The 26,121-nt window shown below is 36.3% G+C and overlaps 1 protein-coding gene across 1 annotated transcript in view; it reads left to right on the top strand.

The window, feature by feature from the left end:
- Positions 1 to 26,121, top strand: part of CENPC (centromere protein C) — a gene marked incomplete at its 5' end in the record, with an annotated part of 91,689 nt that overhangs the window by 40,933 nt on the left and 24,635 nt on the right. Inside the window, 4 exons of the mRNA XM_079716564.1 lie at positions 10,528 to 10,719; positions 16,569 to 16,830; positions 22,098 to 22,241; positions 23,377 to 23,459. Of these exons, the coding sequence (XP_079572690.1) occupies positions 10,528 to 10,719; positions 16,569 to 16,830; positions 22,098 to 22,241; positions 23,377 to 23,459 (681 nt within the window). The remainder of the gene's footprint in view (positions 1 to 10,527; positions 10,720 to 16,568; positions 16,831 to 22,097; positions 22,242 to 23,376; positions 23,460 to 26,121) is intronic.

Below are 26,121 nucleotides of genomic sequence, written 5' to 3'. Positions count from 1 at the left end.
TAGAAAACACTTACCAAATGTAATTGCACTTCATGTGTGCATAATATAATTTAATCCTTCTCGACAATCCTATATGGTAGGAGATAACACTCAAAAGAAGTTAAATATTGGTCCAGGGTCTGTCCCAACATAGAGCCCATATTTTCTCAGCTGTATCAAGAAGTTTTGAAATAAGTGAAAATGTTTTTGATGTTCAAATGGAAAACCTGTTATTTAATGGGGAAATTTTCTTGACCAAAAATGTTTTTGCACCTGAAGGTTCTAAATATACTATACTCGATTGTGGATATAGAGGGAAGAGAGAGTATATTAAAGCACAATATTTAAGCTAGTTTTTAATTAAAAAAATTCCACTTTAATATAGTTACCACTCAGTTATTTTAGCTTTCTTTTTGTATAGTCTATAACATAGACTTTATATCACCTGAAATAATAGTTGTCAGACTTCAATTTTTGCCTGTATGTGCCTTTGCATATTTGAAAAATTCTGCTTAGAATAGAAGGAAAAGTGACCTATTTTGTGGCCCTCTTATAAATGTCAGACATGTACCACATCTTTTTTATTGGAATTATTCTTTATTTTTTTGCTTATTTCAGTTTCTTGTTAGCAGTTGTTTATTTTAAGGAAATACAACATGGAGAATCTTGACTAAACTGAAGGTGGTAGTTAACATTACAAGAAAGCATTTTTCTTACTAGTTCTTTAAGTAGAATATGAATTCACAGAATTTGAAGATACAAGATTTTGATTTATCTGTAATTTCTTAGGAAAAAACATTACATCAAGAAAGTGTACTTGAAAGATACTCTCTGAAATTATAAATGTTAAAAGACTTATTGAGTACTTGCTATATATTGTACACTAATTTTCATGTATATTAAATTTTTCTTATCTAGGTTCATTAGTGAATATAGCATTCTGTATTAATTTTCTTTTGCTCTCATAACAACTTACTACATACTTAGTGGCTTAAAACAACACACATTTATTATCTTACCGTTCTGTGAGTCAGGAGTCTGAAATGGATTTTACTGGGGCAAAATCCAGGTGTTGACAAGGTTTTTTGTTCCTTTTTGGTGGTTCTAGGAGAGGATCTGTTTCCTTGCTTTTTCTACCTTCTTGAAATTGCCTATGTTCCTTAAATCATGGCTCCCCTTTTACATCCTCAAAACCCGCAATGCCAGCCTTTTTATTGTTTCAAATTTCTCTTGCCTCTCTTCCATCATCCCATCTCTCTCCCTCTTACCACAGCTTTTAGGGACACATGTCATTAGATTCGGCCAACCTGGATAATCCAGGATAATCTCACCATTTTAAGGTTTATAACCTTAATCATATCTCTAAAGTCTCTTGCCACGTAAGATAATATTTTCACAGATTTTGTGATTAGAGTGGGTGCCTCTTTAGGAGGCTTTTATTCTGCCAACCATATCAGTTTTCAAAGACTAAAAATATCGAGATAATTTAATTCCAAAGATATTTTACTCTGAAGATAATTTTCCTTTAGTTCACAAGCACTTGACATACTCTCGTAATGCCTAAACTGATGACCTGGATTGAGCAAATTAACTTTTCTACTTTTGTTGTCTCATAGGCTTCTCAAGCTGAACATGCTGGGAACTAAATTCTTCCAAACTTCTTCCTCCTCTCATTTTCAGTATCTTCATAAGTGGAGCCATAGTGAATCTATTAGCTCAAGAAAGAAATCTGATTCATCTTTAGCTCCTGTTTTCTTTACCTAGAAAACCATATAAAGTCAGTAAGTCTTTTGACTTCTTCCTAAGTAGCTTTCACATCTGTTATTTCTCTCCATTCCTCCTGCTACTCCCCTTAGCGAAACTAGAGTAATTTATTTCTTAGAGTATTGTAGCAGTTTATGCATATACCTTCTCACTTTTCTCTTCCTCTCCAGATTCATCTCCTGGGTTGCTTTATAATGAAATTTTTCCAGTTCCATCAACAGACCACTTTCACAAGTGGACCTTTAAATATGCTCTTCCTTTTTTTTTTTTTTAAATTAATTAATTAATTTATTTTTGGCTGCACTGGGTCTTCGTTGCTGTGCACGCACTTTCTCTAGTTGCGATGAGTGGGGGCTTCTCTTTTTTGCGGTGCATGGGCTTCTCACTGCTGTGGCTTCTTGTTGCGGAGCATGGGCTCCAGTAGTTGTGGCTCGCAGGGTCTAGAGCGCAGGCTCAGTAGTCCTGGTGCATGGGCTTAGTTGCTCCGTGGCATGTGGGATCTTCCCGGACCAGGGCTCGAACCCGTGTCCCCTGCATTGGCAGGCGGATTCTTAACCACTGCGCCACCAGGGAAGCCCTCTTCCTTTTACTTAGAAAAATTTTCCTAAATATACTCTGGGTTCCTTACCAAGCTTTGTACTCAGTTTAAATATCACTTTACTTGATAATTACCCCTCAACCTGGTATGTTCCTATATTTGCTCTAATAGCACTCTTCATTTTCAGACATATAATTACTTGCTGAATTTGTCTTGTACTCTAGAGTCTGGACTGAAAGCTCCATGAGAACAGGGACTATATCTGTCCTATTCCTAAAATAGCCCCCATATCATAGCCTTAGCATTTCTGTGGGTCACTGGAATATATTATCAACGGTGACAGAAGTATTACTCTATTTTGAATGAATACTTTTGCGGTGTTTATTTAAAAATGCCCACCTTCAGCATCCTATTCCTGTACATGTAAATATGCAAAATTTTCTACAGTAGTCACCTCTTTTCTGGTTGTTTCCCTGCTTATGACATATGTCTCCTCAGTTCTAAGTCACCTCTCTTCACATTACCAGCTGTTTCATATATCAGCTTTATTTTCTATATATGTTCTTTTTTTATTAGTTTTCTAAATTTGTTGTCATTCAGTTTTTAACCTTTCCTGATCTGGAACTGGATTCTGAAATGATGTTCTTAATTGTTTTTTTTTTGGTGTTTGTTTGTTTGTTTGTTTTTGCGGTACGCGGGCCTCTCACTGTTCTGGCCTCTACCGTTGCGGAGCACAGGCTCCGGACACACAGGCTCAGCAGCCATGGCTCACGGGCCTAGCTGCTTCGTGGCATGTGGGATCTTCCCGGACTGGGGCACGAACCCATGTCCCCTGCATTGGCAGGCGGACTCTCAACCACTGCGCCACCAGGGAAGCCCCAATTGGTTTGTTTTTTACTTTGTATGATTTTTTTTTCCTATATCACTGTCTGAATAAATCTTTGATGGTAGCATTTTCCCCCTCACATTCTTTTGCTTTAAATCATTATTCACATTAGTGTTTGAGTCAATTCATGGACATGGACAATAATCTCTGTCATCATAAGCACCTCTCATTTGTTAGAGCAGTTCCTGAGGATATTTTTGAGAAGTGTAAGGGAAGAACAAGGAGGGAAGAAATAGAAGAAAAAAAGTTGGAGAAGAGAGATGAGATTGGAGAGGGGCTGGAAAATGATGCTCATCAGTGAGGATTCTTGCTGTTTTACAAATAATTCTTGAAACTACTAATCACTGTCAACCATGTTGAAAGTTCCCATTCTTGCTTTAGTGTTTTGGAAATTGACCCTTTATTGTTTTCTATATCTACTTCCTAAAAGGTCTTATTTACTGACAAGGTTTACTTTGTGGTAACTCTTCTAATGTCTTCTATTATCATCACTTCAAAAGTATTGGTTGATACTATTAAGCATAATATTGGTAAAATAGATTATTTTCTTTTTTTAATTAAAATTTTTGTGCCTGGTTCAGTATAATTAAGGGGTATATACCTTATAAGCATGAATCAGTTCTCTTTTATCAGCATTTTATCCCAAATTTAAAGTATTGCCAAATCCTGTAACTTATTCTTAAAGTAGAATCAGAGAGTGATACTGCTGTGAGGCTTCATGACAGAATTTGGCTCATTTTATCCTTTATCCCTCTACTCCCCAATCAAATTTAACTGGGGAAATGACTAAAGCACCTAGAACAGTGCTTTTCATATTTGCATGTGCATTTGAATTCACTGAGGGTCTTGTTAAAATACTGATTAATAAACTGATTTAGTAGGTCTGGGGTGGGACCCAAGATTCTGTATTTCTAAACAGTCTATTCCAGGTGATGCTGGTATAGCTGGTTTGTGAACCACATTTTGAGTATCAAAATTTAGATAGTATCTAAAATAGCTCATGCTGGGTAGCAGTTTTGCCAGTATCACTGCTTAGTGAAATATAGGCTTCAACCTGAATTCATTATTTTGATGCCTATTTATTGAGAGCCTGGGTACCAAACATAATGTTATATGTTATAGGTAATAAAGATGACTAAGATGTAGTTTTCATTCTAGCCTAATTAAGCACCAGCTAACTTCTGATACTGTATTATTCTGGTTCTCCATGTTCTTTGTTAGATTTCCTTCTGTGTCTTTTTATTGATTACTTTTTCTCATTTCATCTATAAATTTTGATGACGGTCTCTATATTTCCCAAGTTTAATAGTTTTCCTTCTCTTTTTCCTTTACATTCATACTTTGAGAACATTTTTTCTTTGCATTAGATATCAACTCTGAATTAGTTCCCCAAATTTACCTTCTTAGTGATAGCTCTAGTCTTGTATGTCCAGATTTCAACCCCTATTATGCTGTCCTTCTTTTTATTCTGTATAATTTAATACTTAATTATGTGGTTATATATAATGCCTGCTCTGTTGGCCTTATATACTATTTTCTGTTTGTTTTTTTCTTCCAGTTTTCTTGAGACATCATTGATATACAACACTATGTAAGTTTAAAGTATGCAGCATAATGATTTCACTTACATACATCATGAAATGATTACCACAATAAGTTTAGTGAACATCTGTCATTTCATACAGATACAGAATTAAGGAAGTAGGAAAACATTATTTTCCTTGTGATGAGAACTCTTTGGATTTACTCTCTTAACAACTGTCATACATAACGTACAGCAGTATTAATTATATTTATCATGTTGTACATTACATTCCTAGTAATTATTTCTGTTATAATTGGAAGTTTGTACCTTTTGATTGCCTTCATACAATTCTCCTTCCACCCTCGCAACTCTGATAACCACAGATCTGATCTATTTTTCTATGAGATTATTTGTTTTTGAAGTATAATTGACTACAACACTGTGTTAGTTCTTGTCACACAACATAGTGATTCAGAATTTCTATACATTTCAAGCTGATTGCCATGACACATCTAGTTAAGATCTGTCACCATATAAAGATGTTACATAGTTATTGATTATATTCTAACACCGTATGTTTCATGCCCATGACTCATTTGTTTGCAGCTGGAAGTTTGTACCTCTTAATTTCCCTCCCCTATTTCTTTTCTTCCATATCCCCTCCACATGTTTGTGTTTTTATACTTGTTTTCTAGTCTCATAGCACCGTGGTCAGAAATGTTGCTTAATATGATTGCAGTCTTCTTATGTTTACTGAGACTTGTTTTGTGGCCTACCGTGCGATCCATCCTGCAGAATGTTCCATGGGCCCGCAAAATTTGGATGGAATGTTCTCTGTGTATCTTTTAATTCCATCTGATTTAATATGTCATTTAAGGCCAGTGTTTTCTTGTTGGTTTTCTGTCTGGATGATCTGTCCATTGATGTAAGTGGGGTTTACAGTTCCCTACTATTATTTTTACTATCAGTTTCTCCCTTTATATCTGTTAGTATTTGCTTTATATATTTAAGTGCTCCAATGTTGGATGCATATACATTTACAATTGTTATATCTTCTCCTTGGATTGATCCCTTAATCATTATATAATGTCCTTCTTTGTTTCTTGTTAGAGTTTTTGTTTTAAAGTCTGTTTTGTCTGAAATAAGTATTGCTACCCCAGCTTCCTTTTGATTTGCATGGAATACCTTTTTCCATTCCCTTACTTTCAGTCTGTGTGTGTCTTTAGATCTGAAGTGAGTCTCTTGTAGGTAGCATCTATATGGGTCTTATTTTTCAGTCACTCTTATTTCTTTGATTGGAGCATTTAGTCTGTTTACATTTAAAGTAATTATTAATAGGTATTTATTGCCATTTTGTTGATAGTTTTGTAGTTATTTTTTGTTCCTTCTTTTGCTCTCTTCCCTTGTGATTTGATGTCTACCTTTAGTGTTATGTTTGGATTCTTTTTTCCTTTTCGTGTGTATGTCTGTTATGGCTTTTTGGCTTGTGGTTAACATGGAGTTTATATATAGCAATCTATATGTATTACATGATTATTTTAAGTTGCTGATTTCTTAAGTTTGAACGCATTTTAACAACCCTGCATTTTATCCCCTATTTACCATGCTTAAAATTTTTTGACATCATATATACATCATGTTTTATTTATCCCTTAACTGCTAACAGATATAGACGACTTACTACTTTTGTCCTTTAACCTTTCTACTAAGTTTATAAGTGGTTGATCTACTACCTTTCCTGTATATTTGCCTTTACCAATGAGATTTTTCCTTTCATGATTTTTATATTCCTAGTTGTGGCCTTTTCTACTTAAAGTCCCTTTAACACTTTTTATAAACCTGGTTTCATGGTGCTGAACTCTTTTAGATTTTGCTTGTCGATAAAACTTTTGATCTCTTTCAAATCTGAATGATAGCCTTGCCGGATAGTCTTGTTTGTAGGTTTTTTCCCTTTTGTCACTTTAAATATATTGTGCTACTCCCTTCTGGCCTGCAGAATTTCTGCTGAAAAGTCAGCCAGTAGCATTACGGAAGTGCCCTTGTATGTAACTAGTTGCTTTTCCCTTGCTGCTCTTTTTTTTTTTTTTTTTTTTGTGGTACGCGGGCCTCTCACTGTTGTGGCCTCTCCCATTGCGGAGCACAGGCTCGGGATGCGCAGGTTCAGCGGCCATGGCTCATGGGCGCAGCCGCTCCGTGGTATGTGGGATCTTCCCGGACCGGGGCACGAACCCAGTGTCCCCTGCATCGGCAGGCGGACTCTCAACCACTGCGCCACCACGGAAGCCCTCCCTTGCTGCTCTTAATATTCTCTTTTTAATCTTTTTTTTTTTTTTTGCCATTTTAACTTATTTTTTTTAAAAAAATTATTGAGGTATAGTTGATTTACAGTGTTGTGTTAATTGCTGTACAGCAAAGTGACTCAGTTATGCATATCTACATTCTTTTCATATTCTTTTCTATTATGGTTTATCACAGGATATTGAATATAGTTCCCTGTGCTATACAGTAGGACCTTGTTTATCCATCCTATGTGTAATAGTTTGCATCTGCTAATCCCAAGCTCCCAGTCCTCCCCTCCCCCACTCCCCCTCCCTCTTGGCAGCCACAAGTCTGTTCTCTATGTCTGTGAGTCTATTTCTGTTTCACAGATATGTTCATTTGTGTTGTATTTTAGATTCACATAGAAGTGATATCATATGGTATTTGTCTTTCTCTTTCTGACTTCACTTAGTATGATAATCTCTAGGTCCATCCATGTTGCTGTAGATGGCATTATTTCATTCTTTTTTATGACTAATATTCTATTCTGTATATATATAACATCTTCTTTATCCATTCACCTTTCAGTGAACATTTAGGTTGTTTCCATGCCTTGGCTATTGTAAATAGTGCTGCTATGAACATAGGGGTTCATGTATCTTTTCTAATTAAACTATAATTGTTTGGGTATATGCCCAGGAGTGGGATTGCTGGGTCATATGCCATTTTAATTTCATTGTGTGTTACTGTGGTCCTCTTTGGGTTGATCTTGTTTGGGACTCTCTGTGCTTCCTGAACCTGACCGTTTGTTTCTTTTATCTCATTAGGGAACTTTTCAGTTATTATGTCTTCAAATATGTTCTCCGACCCTTTTCTCTCTCTTTTTCTGCGACCTTTATAATGTGAGTGGTAGTACACTTGATGTTGTTTTTCCACATATCTCTTAAACTGTCCTCATTTCTTTTTATTTTTTCTTTTTCTCTTCAGCTTGAATGATTTCCACTACTCTGTCTTCCAGTTCACTGATCCATACCTCTGTAGCATCTAATCTGCTGTTGATTCCTTCCAGTGTATTTTTAGTTTCAGTTATTGTATTTCTTCAGCTCTGTTTGGTTCTTCTTTATAATTTCTAAGTCTTTGTTAGAAACTTCTAATTTCTCACTGTGTTCATCATTCTCCCTAGTTCTTTGATCATCTTTATTAAGATCATTATCTTGAACTTTTAATTGGGTAAATGGGTTAACTTCATTTCATTTAGTTCTTCTAGGGCTTTATCTTGTTCCTTTGTTTGGAACATATTCCTCTGTCACCTCATTTTGCCTAATTCTCTTTTTATTTCTATGTGTTTAGTAGGTTGGTTACAGTTCCAATCTTGGGGAAGTGGCCTTCCTTATGAGATGTCCAGTGGGTGTCCAGCAGTGACCTGCCCTCTGGTCATCAAAGCTATATGCTCTAGGGGTGCCCTGTGTGGGCTGAGTTGGCCCTTCAGTTGTGGCAGGTTGATTACTGTGGATGCACTGGTAGACAGGCTTGCCCCCATCTGGTGGGTTTTCTGGCCCTGCATAATGTGGAGGCTGCTGGCTGCTGGTGGGCGGAGCCAGGTCCTGGGGTGGCTGGATGTGGTGCTGGCGGTCTTGGAGCTAGTGTTGGCCTGCTGGTGTGTGGGGCTGTGGCCTGGGGAGGTGGTTCCTGGGGTTGATGTTGTCTGCTGGTGGGCAGAACCTGTTCCTGACATGGGTGGCTGTGAGGCCCACGGTGTCCTGGAGCTGGTGTACATTCACTGGTGAGCAGAGCTGGGTCCTTGGATTTTTGGCTGTAGAGCCCTGGGATTCCTGGAGCTGGTGTCAGCCTGATGGTGGGTAGCGCTGAATCCTGGTGGTTGGCTGTGGGGTCCCAGGGGCCCAAGGGATAGTGCTGGCTCACTGGTGAGTAAGGCTGGGTCACCACTAGGCTAGCTTCTTGGCCTCGGGCGTCCCAGGACTGGCGCCAACCAGCGGGTGGGAGGATCTGGGTTCTGGCACTAATAAGCTAGAGAGAGGATTCCAGAATTGTGCTTGCCGACGGCAGTGTCCTTGTGATAGAACAAGCTCCCCAAAATGACTGCAACCAGTGTCTTTGTCCCCAGAGTGAGCTCCAGTTGCCTCCTGCCTCTTTGGGAGGGTCTCCAAGATCAGCGGGTGGTTCTGACACAGGCTTCTTTCAAATTACTGCTTCTACCCTGGGCCTTGGAGTATTTGAGATTTTGCCATTTTAATTACAGTGCCTTTGCCTGTTAAGAGTGGAGTATGTATTTCCTGTAGCCCTCAGGTTCTTGTGAAAGTAAGCCTCACTGGCCTTCAAAGCCAAACATTTGGAGGGGCTTGTCTTTCTGGTACAGGAACCCTAGTCAGGGGAGCCCAGTGTGGGGCTCAGACCTGTGGCTGCTTGGAAAGAACCATGCAATTGTAATTATCCTCCTGTTTGTAGGTTGCCCACCGTGGGTCTTGACTCTGCCTTATCTCTACCTGTCTTATTGTGGTTCCTTCTTTATATCTTTTGTTGTGGAAGGTCTTTTCTGCTAGCCTTCACATTGTTCTCATCAATAGTTACTCTGTAAATAGTTGTAATTTTAGTGTGCCTGTGGGAGGAGGTGAGCTCAGGGTCTTTCTACTCCACCATCTTGGCCACTGCCCCTGGTCTTATATACTTTTATGCAGTTCACTTACTCTATGAGTTTCCTGCTTGCTATGATTTTAACTCCTTCTTTGGATCTCAGAGAAATCTTTGTGTCAGAAACTTAAAAATGCTGGTTTCTTGATTTACTCATTGGTCAAGAAAATTTTTCATTACATCTACTAACAACATCTAATGTTTTAAATCTTCTGAAAATTCCCATTTTTAAACTCATTTTGGTGGTTGTACATCTTTTAGATGCAATATTTATATTAAAATAGCTTCTATTTCTCTGATTTCCCCTTCTTCCTGGTGTCAGTCTCAAAAACAAAACTAGAATTTATCTGTCCCTTTTCTTAGATCTTTTCTTATCTACCTGCTTTTGTAGCAAAATGAAGTTACTGTTGATGCCAAACCTTTTCATTAGCTTTTTGTTGCTTGCCATATTCATTGTTTTAAAAATTCTTTTTAAATTCTGTTTAAAGAAACAATCTTTTTTCCTTCATATAGGAAAGATCTCTTTATTGAAAACTTCCTTAAAATATTCTCTTCCATAAATTAGATTGACAAAAATCATGAATTATTTTAAAAAAGAAAAGCAGTAGTTAACCTTTTTTTACATGGGACTTTAGTAGTGGAAGGAGTCTCATATTTCATTTTTCCTTTTCAGAGTATACCTTTTTTTTTTGATTCAGGAGTATATGTTAGTTATCAAGCAATGTGAAAAGTTTGCATTTAACTGACAGAAAGTTGTAGATTTTATTGAGAACATGTGACTTTTAAAAAATAGAGATGCAAAGAAGCCCACAGAATAAATTTAAGAAGTTCCTATAATTGAGAGGTTTTTTTTTTTATAATCTCCTCTGGTTTTCTGAATATTCTTTGGTGCAGTAGATTTTGAATTGTTTTTATTCTTTATTTTAGGAAGCAAGAAAGGTAGCACCAATGTTCCTCATGCAGAGAATCAGAAAAAAGATAAGGAATACAAAAAGAAGGGTTTTTCAGATGGGTCCAAGAAGAACAAAATTGTACCTGAAGAATTGACTTCAACTGTCACAAGAAGTCAGAGAATTTCCAGACATCCATCTAATTGGTGGGTGGTAAAATCAGAGCAGAGTAAGTATTTTTATTTAAATTATGTTCATTCTATAAGAGCCTCTATGTTTGATTTATACTCCCATTCTCTTGAGAAGAATCTCATGAGGAAAAATTTAAATTGGATCATCAATAGAAATATTAAATCAGTTAATTATAAGGATATTTATGAGGCTTTATTATATACAGTATTCTAGATATAGGGATACAGCTGTGGAAGAATAAAACCAAAAATGAAAAATTGCTGCTCTTATAGGACTTACATTCTGCTGGAGGAAGATCAACAATATAGATACATAATTCATTCAGTGATAGGTAATTGAGAAAAACAAGGCACATAAAGATTAGAGTTGGGAAGTAAATGGCAGAGCTGGGAGTAGATAGGAGAATGGAGCAGAATATTGTTTTTGTAAAAGGTAGCAGTAAGAGTTGATTAGGATCTTTCAGAGCACATATATGAATAAAGTGAAGGAGGGAGCCATGTAAATGATTTGGTGTGGAGCATTCCAGACCAAGGGAACAGTATTAGTATAATAAAAGTACTGATGGGCCTTGCTGGAAAAGCTTGAGGAATGTCAAAAAGTCAGTATGGCTGAAGAAGAGAGTAAGCCAGGGCAGATGAAGTCAGAGAAGCAGGCTGTGATAATGAGTTTAGACAAAGTGTATTGGGAAGCTACTGGACAATTTTAAGCAATAAAGTGACCTGATTGACTTATCTTTTAAAAGGATTATTTTTACTGCAATGTAGGGAGGGAACTAGGACTGGGCAAAAATGGAAGCATGGAGAGTAGTTAGGAGGTGGTTGGAGGGAAGAGAATGGAAATGGTTGGATTCAGGATATTTTTGAAGGTAAGTCACAGAAAGTACTGATGAATTGGAGTGAGAGCTGGCTTCAAGGATGATTCAGATTTTTCTGCCTGGACAAGCAGAAGAATGGATCTACTGTTTGCTGAGGTGGGGAATGGTTTACTGAGATGAGGAAAGATATGAGAGAAGCAGATTTGGGAAGGATATCAAGATTTTAGGTTGAATATGTTAATTAGATATTGAAGTAGATATATTGAGGAGATAGCTTGATAAAATGAATCTAAAGTTGGGGGGAAAGATCTGGGAGGACATATAATTGGGGAGTTATCAATATAGAGGTGATCGTTAAAACTTCAGGACTACTTGAAATCATCTAGTAATAGACTATACTTGGAGAAGAAAGAAAGCCAATAATTGAGTCCTGGGAGACTCCAATGTTAGGAGTAGGGAAGAGAAAGGAAGATCCATCAAAAGGACTGAAAAGGAGCAGTTAGTGAGATTAAAGGAAAATGAGGAGAACTTAGGGTTATGGAAGTGAAGTAATGAAAGCATTTTAAGTATTGGGTGATGAACTATTTTAAATAGTGCTCATGGCCTGAATTAGATGAGAGCTAAGAATTGACAATATGGTTTTGGCAACATGGAGGTTGTTGGTCACCTTCATAAAAATTGTTTCTGTAGAATGATGAGACCAAAAGCCTGATTGGAGGTGGGGTTCAAGGGAGTGTAGGAAGTGAGGTAGGAAAGACAGTAAGATAAAGGGACATAGCAGATGTGGGGTCAAGGGAAGGTGTCTCTCTCTCTTTTAATATGCAAGATACTACATCAGCTTATCTGCTCATTAAAACGACCTTGTAGAAAGGTAGAGGATAAATATAGGATCACAGTCCTTGTGTAGGCAAGGAGTAGGGTGTGGTCCAGTCCATAGTAAAAGGGTTAGCTCTAGATAGGAGCAAGGACAGTATATCATATAAAAGAAGAAAGGCAGGGTATATGGCGACACTTAGAAATAGGTTGGTAGAGTTGATGGTGCAAAGGTAAATGTTGGGCAGTGGAGACATTGAATAATATCCTCCGAACTGAGAAGGAACTTTGAGACTGAAAAACCAGGTAACTCCATAAAGTACAATTATGAAGTTTATTTTGGTTGTAAAGGAAGGATCAGGTGGTCGATGATCCAGAGGCATTTGCAGCTGCACTCCGCACAGCCAAAAGGGGTACAGGGGGTTTTAAAGGGGCCAGAGCTAAAAATAGATTCTGACTACTAGTGAGAAGCACATCTGCACAGATAGGAACCAGGGCTTTTCCTCCCCTCCGAGGGTCTCATTTAACCATCTGAGTCAGTAAAAGCATTCTTCCAGTTTTCATATCAGATTAAGGCAAGGATAAAAGTTGATAGGGAACATGTCTGGCTTGGGCACATTCCTTTTGAGGAGGCTAAAGCTCAGTCACACTGAGGGGAAGGGGGTGGGACTGTGGGACTAAGAAGGAACTGACAAAATGGAGTCAGTGTAGTTCAGTGAAGATGTACTCTTCAGAACATTTTTGTTTTCTCAGTGGAATAGTAAGCAGGGTCATCAGGTAAAAGTGAAGTGGGAAAGGTGATAATGGATGTCTGAAGTTACCTTGTAGTGATAGGATACAAAGCAAAATCCGCAGAGAAAAGTTACACAAAGTCTGAAGGAAATTGTGTGCAAGCTTCCAAGAGTCTTCTACCAGTGCGTTCATACAGGAGGCACTTAGTTCCTCTAGCTAGTTTTGACAAGTTTGTAAAATGTTGTTTATCAAGGAAGCTCATTAGAGATTTAGTGCCCAAGATTTTTATTGACAATGGTCACCTAGGCACCCTCTGCCTAGCGTGTCCTAAAATTCCAGGCTCCCTGAAGGAAAAGCAAGTATTTGTCATAAACCATATTTTTTGCACAAGCATTTTAGGCACACTAAACCACATTTACCAGTTATGAAATGATGGGAACCCTCCTGAAATTCAAGTGCCTATATGCTACCCAAGGGCTAAGGGCTAACTTTGCAAGCAGGCCTTTCAAAGGATAGCATTCTTAAGCCTGCTATGCCAGCTCTTTTCTGTATAATATGAAACATTTATTGTTTTGGTAGAATTTTTTAAAGGAGATGATCATGGAAAGATTGGTATATGGTAAGGTAACATTTACATATGTAGATACTGTCGACTGGGGCATTTAAGTCAGTAAGTGAGAGACTAGTGCATATGTGGCACTGTATCTGTGAGGTCTTGTTGCTACGAATTATTGAATTGTAATCCAGTAAGAAATGTTTATTCTATTGCAGCTCTTCTTGGATTTTTGAGTTAGATCTGAGTTCAAATTATGATTCCTCCTCTTTGAGGAGATTACTTTTTTCAGTTTCTCACTCTGTAAAATGTGATTACCAATACTTCCACCTCATTAAGTTGTTATAAGTATTAAATGGCATATACTTAGTATTAAAATGTTAACTACTACTGTTACTCTTATGGAGAACTCATCTTTTTGCCCCACGTTGCTGGAAACTACTATAGTCAGTGAACATGTAAATATATGGATTAATAAAAATCTTACAGAGCTTGGATAAGCATTCTGGAACTCCAAAATTTACCAAAAAAGACCTGAAACATATCAGTCCTGAGACATGTTGGGTTGCTGATCAAGTAGGGAGTCACAAAAGTGGAGGAATGCTTACAGATCACCAAACTCCTTCATCTGATGGAAGAAGAAACTAAGTCTGAAGCATAGAAAAGCAACATAAATTCCCCCTAAGGTTATAGACCTTTGTGCTAGAATTGGAAAATAATGGAACCCAGATTTCTTGACTCTTGATCTACTGCCTGTAGTGTACATGTGACCCTCCTGCTTTTTCATATATGTCGAGAAGCATTTATTGAGTTTCCACTGTGAGGCAGGAATGGTGTTAGGCTGGGCCAGGTCTAGATGAGGCAAATGAGCAACCTAAAATGGGAAATTTAAGGAGACACTTGGTCTTAGGGTTGTGTGAGTGACTTGGAGTAAACACCTTTTTAAATTTTCTACGCTAGTTAGAATTTTTATTTTTTCCTTATGAGAACTTTAAAGATATACTCTCTGATAATCATTCTGCAATATATACATATATTAGTTATTGTATTCTGTACCTTAAACTTGTACAGTGTTAATATGTCAATTTTTTCCCAGTAAAACTGGGAAAAATTTTTTTTCTACCCTAGGCTACTCTTGCTTCACCATAATCCTGCCCTTGCTATTAGGCATGAGGAATATAAAGATAGGTGAAATATCAATCTTGATCTTAAGGATTGCCAGTCTGCTGGAAGAGAGTGATAAGTAAACAATCAGATGTATGATAAACATTGTCAAAGGACTGAGAGAAAGCTACCTAATTTAGCCTAGGGAATTAGAGAAGGCTTCCTGAAGATTGGATTAGGAGTCAGCTAAGTGATTGGGTGTGGTGAGGAAAAAGGATGGAATGTTTCAAGCAAAAGTAGCACGTGTAGAGATCTGGAGCTGAGAGCTTGATCTTTTAAGTTGTTTCATTAGAATTATCTGGAGGAGTTGTTACAACACAAATTATAGGACCCTACTCTGAAAGTTTTGAGTTAGTAGGTCTGAGGTAAGGCCTGAGAATTTGCATTTCAAACAAATTCCCAAGTGATGCTGATCTGCTGGTCTAGGGACTCTTTAAGATCAGTGCTTTGGAGAAATGCAAATAGTTCAGTACTGCTGCCTTTTTTTTTTTTGCGGTACGCGGGCCTCTCACTGTTGTGGCCTCTCCCGTTGCGGAGCACAGGCTCCGGATGCGCAGGCCCAACGGCCATGGCCCACGGGCCCAGCCGCTCCGCGGCATGTGGGATCCTCCCGGACCGGGGCACAAACCGGTGTCCCTGCATCGGCAGGCGGACTCAACCACTGCGCCACCAGGGAAGCCCCTACTGCCTTTTTTTTTGATTTGTCTGTTTGGAGGAGAGTGCTGAGAGTTACGATTAATGAAATAAGCACTCTAGATGTAGTAATAAATTAGAATTGAAAATATTTAGACTTGATCCTTAAGCTATAGGTAATCACAAAAAGATTTTAACCAGGATTGTAATGATTCAGTTTGTGTTTTCCAAGGATGATTCTTGAAGCAGTGTGAAGGATGGATTGAAGAATGGCAAGGCTAGAGAAAGGAGATCAGTTAAGAGGCTGTTTTAATGATCCAGATAAGAATGATAAAAGTCCCTGCTAGTGACAGGTAGCAGAGCTTAAAAGAAGAGGATTTGAGAGACATTAAAAAAGAAGTATGGAAAAAACAAACAAACAAACAAACAAAAAAGAAGTATAATGACAGGATTTAGGGATTGCTTGTGGATAGGGACAGGAGTCTTGGATGACTCAGATTTCTGATTTAGGCATCTGGGTAGTTAGTTATACTTTTCATTAAGATAGGAAATAAAACCAGAGTGGCAGATTTGGGAGAGAGTGGTAGCTGAATATTATAGATATCAGCATGTAGATAGTAATTAAAGTTATGGGTTGATAGGTCCCTCAGAGAAGGTACATAGAGTGAGAAGATGAAGCTGGGACCTTGGGGAAATAACAGGATCTTAGGGATGACTAGAAGAGTAGTGGGCAGAGCCAGAGAGGATGGTTTTGGAAACTCGTGATAAATTTAAAAGGTTTGGTACATGTATCTATAAATTGAAGAGCTGTGTAGTTTATGAATTTAACTTGAAAACAAATATAGCCTATGAGGGACTTCCCTGGCAGTCCAGTGGTTGAGACTTTGCCTTCCAGTGTAGGGGGTGCGGGTTCGATCCCTGGTCGGGAAGGTAAGATCCCACATACCTCGGGGCCAAAAAAACCAAAACATAAAACAGAAGCAATATTGTAACAAATTCAATAAAGACTTTAAAAATGGTCCACATCAAAAAAAATCTTAAAAAAAAAGAAAACAAATATAGCCTATGAGATTGGGGTGTGTATATGTTTACATGTAAAATATAAATCATGTTGGTATTTTAGTGAGCCAAATAATCAAACATTATACTAACTTTAGGTTATCATTTAATCCTTCAGGTCCTTTTTCTAGCAATTCTTCAGTAAGAAGTGAATTGTCATTGTATCATAACAGTAAACAAAAACCTGCTGAAAAAACAAACCAATCATCTAAGAATACTGGGAAAAAAACTATTCCATTTAAAAGGCAGAAGAGAACTAATGAAGGCAGCTCAAGAACACAGAAGGTTTTAAATGCTAAAGGTTCTGGTTGTTCCCAGAATGAGTCATTGGAAAGTGGTGAGGCAGACCCAGCTGAGAAGAAAAACCTTAATCCTTCTAGGTAATAATGTCTCTTATGTGTACAATGCAGTTATTTTTGTTTGGCATTTAATAATGTGCCTATGTTATTTAATCATTTATATAGAGGCAATGTTAGCATAAAGGAGTCTGCAGTCTGACAGACCTGCTAGTAAATCCACGGTCTGCCATTAGCTGTGTGACACCTCAGGCAAAATAGTACTCTGAATGTTTCCTCATATTAAAATGGGGAATAATGTATAGCACATGGGGTGTGAGTGATAAATTTAATAAGGTAAGCATTATTGTCACCTAACAATCCCTTTTTAAAAATTGTGATAAAAACGTATAACATAAAATTTATCATCTTAATCACTTTTAAGTGTATCGTTTGAGTTGCTTTCTTTTAAATGAGGTTAATGTAATTACAATAATCAGGAATACATCTTAATTCTTTTCCCCATAAGATGATAATAGTTAACATATTTTAGTGCTTACTGTGTATCAAGTATTCACTAGATGCTTTCAATAAATTCTCATCAGTCCTGACAACCTACTGAGGTAAGTATTGTTCTTATGCATTTTTGCTTTTTGATAGAGCATTCACTCATTCATTCATTAAAAAAATACTTAATACATATTATGTGTGACAAACTGCAGGTGGTGGGGATGTATTGAAATAAATGATAGAGTGCTCTAAAATACATTAGTGTATGTCATTATAGTGCATACTATCTGAACAGTTCATTGAGTAGTGAATTTCCCCCCACTGATTTGTAATGCCCTCTCTGTCTTATATCAGACTTCCATATTTATATTATCTTTTTTTTTTTTTTTTTTTTGCGGTACGCGGGCCTCTCACTGTTGTGGCCTCTCCCATTGCGGAGCACAGGCTCCGGACGCGCAGGCTCAGCGGCCATGGCTCACGGGCCCAGCCGCTCCGCGGCATGTGGGATCCTCCCAGACCGGGGCACGAACCCGTGTCCCCTGCATTGGCAGGCGGACTCTCAACCACTGCGCCACCAGGGAAGCCCCATATTTATATTATCTTGTTCCTTAATATCATTTGATTTTCATTAAGAATCTTAAGAGGTCGATAGGACAGGTGTTAGCTCTATTTTTACATATGAGGAAGGTACACTTAGGTTAAATAAATAGTGTGTCATTGGATATGTAGGTCTTCTATTAGTCCAACTGATTTTACTTGAATGTATTAATAATAATAAATCACTGTTTTATTAAACAAAGCAGATAAGCCTTAGCTATGGGTTGAGAGAAATACTAAGGTATAAAAATTGAGTTTTTATGTTAAGTTTCTGAATTTGAGCTAGTACCCCTAAAACAAATCTTATCTTATGCACAGTGAGAAGGAGTTAGTCTAATGAGAAATATCCAGAGTTGATAGTTGCTACAGTATTTGCTTAAGAAAGTCTGTTGGGTATCTGGATTCATAGAAAGGAAGATCTTTGAGACATTTGTTTAGTTAACCTGTATAGTCATTAAGCTACTTACTATAAATAAAAGATCAAATATGTAATTATTTTGGTATTCTACTTACCATAAGGTGGGAAGATAAATCTTTGTGGTTACTCAGTGGCTCTCATGGAAACCTCAAAGATAATTTAGATTTAAAAAGCATGTTAACAGTATTATTGTTCTGTATTTAGGAAAAGCAAAAAAAGAGACATTATTACATTAAAATATGAATATGTCTAATTTGTCTAAGGAGTCTTCTTGATTAGAAATATTACATGGAAAAAAATATTACGTGAACTTCTCCTTTATACAAGTAACAGATATTAAAATTTTAACTTGTCTAAAGTGATATTTTTTGCTTCTTATAACCTAGTAACCATGGTCATTAATTAAACTACAAGCTAACACCCTTATTCCCCTCTTAAAGCATTTAGAAAAAAAAATATTAAAGAGCTAGTGCATTTAAAGTATAAGAAGCAATTACCCTCTAGAAATCTTTGAATTTCTCTCATTTTAAATTTGTATAAGCACTTAATTTTTATATTATTTCTATAAGCCATTTGGAACAGAGGTTTACTACATTAGGTTTTTTAACAGCTTTATTGAGGTATAACTTATATATAGTTCACTCATGACGTGTAGAATTCATTGGTTTTTATTGTATTCACTGATAGTGCAAACCGTCAAAATAGTCAATTTTAGAACATTTTCATCATTAGGGTCCTTTAGCTATCATCTCCCTATTCCCCTCCCCAGCAACTCTATGGAACCACTAACCTACTTTCTGTCTACAGATTTCTCTATCCTGGACTTTCATATGAGTGAAATCATATAGTACGAGTTTGTTTGCATTGACTTCTTTCAGTTTGTGTATTTTCAAGTTTTATCTATGTTGTACCATGTATCAGTAATTCATCCCTTTTTATGATTGAGTGCTATTTCATTTTGTTACATTATGTTTTGTTTATTATTCATCCATTGCTGGACATTTGGGTTGTTTCCACCTTTTGGCTATTATGAATAATGCTGGTATAAACATTTGTGTACAAATGAAATTGCTGAGTCATATGGTAACTTTACATTAATCCTTTGAGGAGCTCCAAGACTGTTTTCCAAAGCATCTGCACCATTTTATATTCCTACCAGCAGTGTTTAAGGCTTCCAGTGTCTCCACATCCTTGCCAACATTTGTTATTATCTGATTTTTTTATTCTAGCCATCCTAGTTGGTATGAAATGGCATCTCATTGTGGTTTTGATTTTCATTTCTGTGAAGACTAATGATGTTGAGCATCTTTTCATGTGCTTATTGGCCATTTGCCAATCTTTAGAGAAAGATTTACTCAGATCCTTTGCCTGATTTTTTTGGAATTGTCTTTTTTTTAAATTGAATTGTATGAGGTTTTAATATATTCTAGATACAAGTCTCATCAAATAAATGATATTTGATAATCTTCTCTCTTATTCTTTGGATTGTCTCACTTTCTTGATGGTGTCCTTTGAAGCACAAAAGTTTTTAATTTTGATAAAGTCCCATTGATCTGTTTTGTCCATTGTTGCTTGTACTTTTGGTGTCATATCTAAGAATCCTTTGCCCAGTCCAAGTTCATGAAGATTTACTCCCATGTTTTTTTCCTAAGAGTTTTGTAGTTTTAGCTCTTAAATTTAATTCTTTGATCCATTTTGAGTTAATTTTTGTATATGCTGTGAAAAGTCCAACTTCATTCTTTTGCATGTGACTATCCAGTTTTCCCATAACTGTTTGTCGAATGGTCTTAGCACCATTTTTGAAAATCAGCTGACCATAGATGTATAGGCTTATTTCTGGATTCTCAATTTTATTGTTGTCTATATATCAGTTGTTGTTCTAGAACCACACTGTCTTGATTACCATTGCTTAGAAGTAAGTTTTGAATTCAGGAAGTGTGATTTTTCTTTTTCAGGAATATTTTGGCTATTCTAAGTCCCTTGCAATTCCATATAAGTTTTAGAATCAGTATGTCAATTTCTGCCAAGATGTCAGTTAGAATTCTGAAATGGATTGCGTTGAATCTATTGGTTTGAGGAATATTTCCATCTTAACAGTGTCTATTGATCCTTGAACTGGGGTGTTTGTCCTATTATTTAGATCTTTAATTTCTCTCAACAGTATTTTCAGAATATGTTTTACACTTCTTTTGTTAAGTTCATTCCTAAGTATCCCTTTTGATGCTGTTGTGAATGGAATTGCTTTTTAAATTTTATTTTTGGATTGATCATTGCAAATGAATAGACATACAATTGATCTTTGTATTTTGATCTTTATCCTGCAATCTTGTTGAATTCATGTATTAGTTCTGAGAGCTCTTTAGTAGATTTTGTAGGACTTTCTAAGTACAAGATCATGTCATTTGTGAATAGTGATAGTTTTATTTCTCCCTTTCCAATCTGGATGCTTTTTCTTTCTTTTTCTTGCACTATTGTCCTGGCTGAAATCCTTAGTACTATGCTAAGTAGAAGTGACAATAGCAGATTTCCTTATCTTGTCCTTAATTTTAGGGGGAAAGCATCGAGTCTTTCACCATTCAGTATGTTATTAGCTGTGGGTTTTTCATAGATGTCCTTTTATCAGGTTGAGGAAGTTCCTTTTTATTCCTACTTTGTTGAGTGTTTTTGTAGTGAAAAGATGCATTTTGTCAAATGCTTTTTTTTTTTTTTTTTGCATCTACTGAGGTGATCATGTGATACTTTTTTTTGTTGATAAAATGTTGCTAGTTTTTTTTGAGGGTTTTTTGTTTTGTTTTGGGTTTTTTTTTTTTTTGGCTGGAGTTTTCTTGTGATGTGTTTGTCTAGTTTTGTTATCAAGGTAACACTGACTTCATAAAATGAGTTGGGAAGTGCTCTTTTCTTTTTTGGAGGAGTTTGTGAAGAATTCCTGTTAAGTCTTTGAATGACGGTAGAATTCAGTGGTGAAACCATCTGGGCCTGGGCTTTTCTTTCTGGGTAGTTTTTTGATTACTGATTTATTCTCTTGTTATAAGTCTTTTGAAATTGTTTATTTTTCTCTTGAATCAGTTTTGGTAATTTGTGTGTTTCTAGGAATTTGTCCATTCCATCTAGGTTATCTAATTTGTTGGCATACAGTTGTTTATAGTATTCTCTAATAATCCTTTTTTTTTTTTCTTTTGACTCTGATGGTAGGACCTAGAGGGAGACTAGAAACTCCAGAAATAAACTATCAAAGAATACTCAGAAGTTTGGATGCTCTTTAGTTATGTTGCAAACATAACTAAAGATTTTTTTTCACAAATGATAAGAATAGGCTGGTAGACTGAGTCAGGAAACAAATTTAAAACATAGGACTTGTAAGACGTGAGAGTGGAGAGAGAATTATGCAGTCTAGGAATAATGTATCTTGTTTGCATATATTTGGGGTTTGCATATATTTAGGTCCCTCTGAGCACTCTGCTGTTCCTTAGTAGGCTGAGTAGAGGTATCATATAAAACAATTTCAGTTGTTTGTGGATTTTCAACAAAAACTGTGATAGATTTAACTGTGTAGTATACATCATAAGCTGCCTGTAGTTAATGTCTCCCAGTGTCCTCCTATCATCATGTCTATCTTAGTTAGGCCAGGTCTGTACCATTTCTTTTATCAGAATTTTTCAAATTAGAACTCTTGATAGGTTCTAAAGTCAAATTTCCTTTCTGGACTAGTTGTAAGTTTTAGGACCTGAACAAGGTTATCTGATATTTGTTATAGCCAATGTTATATTGTCTACCCACCTTGTGTGATGTTCTAGAAGAAATATTTTTTGAAGAAATGTAAACAATTACAAACTTTTCATTTTCATAGAGGTACAGGAAGCTCAAAGAATCAAGATAGTATGGCTGCACAAAATGTTCATCAAAAGTCTCAGATCAGTGGATATACATGCAAGACACGAGCAGAGTCAAACTTGGATTCTAGAGAGCCTGGGACTTCAGTTTTGGAAGGAAGGTATGCATGTGTTCTAAGGATAATAGGATTTACTCACTGTATTTGTTACCAATTGCTGTGTAACAAATTGCTCTCAAAGCTTAATAATTTTGTTAGTGCCTTGCAAACATTATTTCACAGTTTCTGTGGGTAGAAATCTGGGAGAGAATTAGCTGGCTAGTTCTGGCTCAGGGAATCTCATAAGGTATAGCAGTCAAGATATCTATCTGGTTTGCAGTCCTTTGAAGGCTTGACTAGAACTTGGAGGATCCACTTATAAGGTAGCTAGAGGCCACAGTTTCTTGTCATGTGGCTCTCTCCATAGGGGTATTCAGTATGGTAGCTAGCTGGCTTCCCACAAAGCAGGTGTGCCAACAGAAAGTGTGACTATGATGGAGGCCATAGTGTCTTTTGATGACCTAGTCTTTGAAGTCTTCCACTTTATTCTGTTCACTAGAAACAAGTCACTAAGTCCATACCACACTCAGAAGAGGGGAGTTAGAATTAGGCTGTACCTTTTGAAAGGGGCATCATCTAAGAATTTGTGGATATAAGTTTAAAGAGAGCATACTCAGTGAGCAAACCAAATTAACCTAGTCTCCTAATATCTGAAGTCATACACCCTTTTACAAAATGAAAGAATGGTAAATTATAGCAGATTCTCAGACTTTGAAGGGATGGCTTAGATTTCTTTACTCTTTGGGAGCCTGTGACCATTAGGCCTGTCTTGGACTCATAATAGGAGGAAGAGGATCTAGGACTGGGATAAACTGAATCATCTCTGAACAACTTCTGAACTATATTTTAAATTGCTTGTTTTTGCCTGTAGTTTAAAAAAAAATTAAAATAAGCTGATTTATTTCTAATTTTATTTCTTATGATTTGATTTTTATCAGTGTTATTTGAGTTGACTTAAATTTGTAACTCTGATTCATGAGTTAGTTTAAAAGGTTATAAAATTCAGTGTTATCATGTTTGACAAGTCAAATGTGGGATTAAATTGTAGATTTTTTTGTTTTATGCAGCAAATAAGTATACTATTAATATTTTATAAGGAAAAAACCTTTGGCTGTTTTAGGATAAAAATGACCATTAAGGTAGATATATTAGATAGATATAAATGCACAAATTTTGTGGTTTACCTTTTTTTCTTAAGTGGACCTTCTAGGCTCAAGAATTATTTAACATCTGGAATGAATAATTCAGATGTGGATGATAATGAAGTTCAGGAAAGTTCGAGTAAGTTATGATTTATTTTCTACTGTCTTGATTTTTATAGTGTTATGCATGTGGAGTAAGGTGTGCTATGTTTTATTTAAATTATCACCAGTGACATTTTTGTGACAAATGTGTATTGAGTACCTACCCTTAAGAGCCTTACTTTATGGTTAGAGATTTCTAAGACCTTATACCTGGGTGAGAGAGGGAGGGAGGGAGAAGAGAGAGAGGGAGAAATAATGAGAGAGATGAATGACAGTCCTTTCTTTGAAGTAGGACATAATAATATAATTGGCACTTAAGACATATACTGCAGTATTTTAAAGCTGATAAGGGTATAAATGAAGGAAGATTAGATAGATATTGATGATTACTGAAGTTAAGTGTTGAAGTTTTTAAAATGCCTCTTAATAGAGAGTTTTATAATTTTTTATGTCCCTGAAGAATGTGCTTGAAATATAATCTCTTATACTGTTTTTTCTTTCCTAATTCACTAATTATTTTTCCATTTAAATTGTTTCTTCCCCTTTTGTTTAGATTTACTTTATTATTTTTCTCTAAGTGGAATGCTTTTTATATTTATTTTTCTGCTTTTTATTTGGTAAAGAATAAGCTAAATTTTCTGGAGTATAGTTTTAGTTTAAAATTAAAGGTTTTCTTTTTTCAATAGAGTGTTCTTATTGTTGTACACTCTGAATTATAGTGGTGATTTTTCTTTGACCCAGGTGTTATTTAAAAGAGTACATTAGTCAAGAGTTTGGTCTCCAGAGTCAGGAACCTGGGATTGAATCTAGCTTTACCACTTATTAGCTATGTTATCTTGAGTAAGAAATTTCAGTGTTCTTAGCTTCAACTTCCTTATTTGTAAACTGGCGATATCAATTCTAATTGCATAGATTGATGCAAAGATGAGTACACATTCTTTGCTTAGTTTTAATACCTGGTATATGTTCATTATGCAGTGTTGGCTGTAATCCTAAGAAGCTGTGTTTTGTTTTGTTCTTTTGTTAATAAATTATAGTTTCATTTCATTGTTCTTGATAACTTTGCCCTGTATTATTAATTCTTTGAATTTTCTTTGTGTTCTAGAGTATGCTTAGAACACATAAAATTCATGGAAGAATTTTATAATTCTTCCATGGATGCTTGAAAAAGAGAATATTACTTTTTGTGTACAGATATGTATTAAAAATTTTGTTAATGTAAGTGGGTATATATCTTTAATATACTTTGAATATTTATGAAATTCTTAAATATTTATGGAATATTATGGAATACTTACTATGCATTCTTCTAAGGGAAAAAGATATCAAAACTTGTGATTTGTTGGATGTTGAGAGTAGAAAGATAAAGCAGGTATTTTTAGGGTGGGAAATGCGAGTTACATTTTTAGGTAGATGGGCAGAAAAGGTCTTACTGAAGAAGTGATAATTTGAGCAAAGATATGAGAAAGGTGAGAAATCAAATCATGCAGCTGTATGGAGAAATAGTGCCTCATGCAGAGGGAAGATAAGGGCAAAGGTTTTGATCAAGAAACACCAAGGAGGCTGGGAAGGCTGGAGTTGAGGAAGAGAGGGAGAGGGTAGTAGGAGATGATGTCACAGAGCTAACAAGAATGAAAGATCATATAGGATGTTAAAGGCTACTATAAGGATTTCGGGCTTTACTGAGAGAGATGGGAAGCCATTGGAGGATTTTGAGCAAGGAGAGACATGACTAACCTATAAACAGAATCATTGCGGCTGCTGTAGAATACACATTAGGGGTGGACTGATAAGTTTGAAGGGGGCAAGTGTAAGGTTGGAAGCAGGGAGACTAGTTGGCAAGACATTAGTAATCCCTTTGTGCGGTGGTAGCTTGGACTAGGGGGTTAGCAGCAGAAGGTGGAGAGCAGTAGTAGGATTTTAGGTGTTTTTGATGGTAGAGTCAACATTATTTCCTGATGGATGGGATGTAAGGTGTAAAAGAAAGTGAAGTGTCAAAGATAATGGACTTTAAAGTTTTTGGCATGAGCACCTGGAAGAATGGCATTGTCATTTCTTGATTTGGAGACTACTAAAGAAGGGCAGATTTGGGGAAAAAGAACAGGATCTTAGATTTGGACATTCTGTGTTTCATATTATTCTTATCCTTTGTATCCTTACCATTTGTGAGGTCTGTTAAGGACTGCCAGAGTTGAAGTAAAATGTTTGCTTTGCAGTGGTCTGTCTCTCCTATTTGCTGCAGTCTTTACTATGTACATTTCAGCGCTCTTACTGAGCACGTAAGTTTGCATATGGAATGTACCTGTTTTGGTCAAATTTACCTTCTTGATCATGTTACAATGCTTTTACTTTGTAGTCTTTTTTTGTCTAATATTAACATTGTGACTCCCTGCTTTCTTTTGGTTTGTTTTTGTTTCTTATATTTCTTTTCTTCCTTTTACTTAACCTTTTTTTTACCAAACTAAAGCAGAGTGGCTTCAAACAGCATGATTGAATTTTTATTTTTGACTTGCTCTGTCAGTATTTTTTTCCTTTAATAAATGTTTAACAGATATGCTTTGTTACTTCTTTGTAAAGTTGGTAGATAAGTCTCACATATGCTAGCAAGGACTCAGGAACTTTCTTTTGTATCACAATGAACAACTAGTCAAATAGTAAAAGTCTTTTGAGTCACAATCTTTTTGTCCTTTAAACTATTT

Source organism: Hyperoodon ampullatus (genome assembly GCF_949752795.1).
Source record: "Hyperoodon ampullatus genome assembly, chromosome: 1".
NCBI lineage: Eukaryota > Metazoa > Chordata > Mammalia > Artiodactyla > Ziphiidae > Hyperoodon > Hyperoodon ampullatus.
This window is presented reverse-complemented; position numbering and strand designations above follow the sequence as displayed.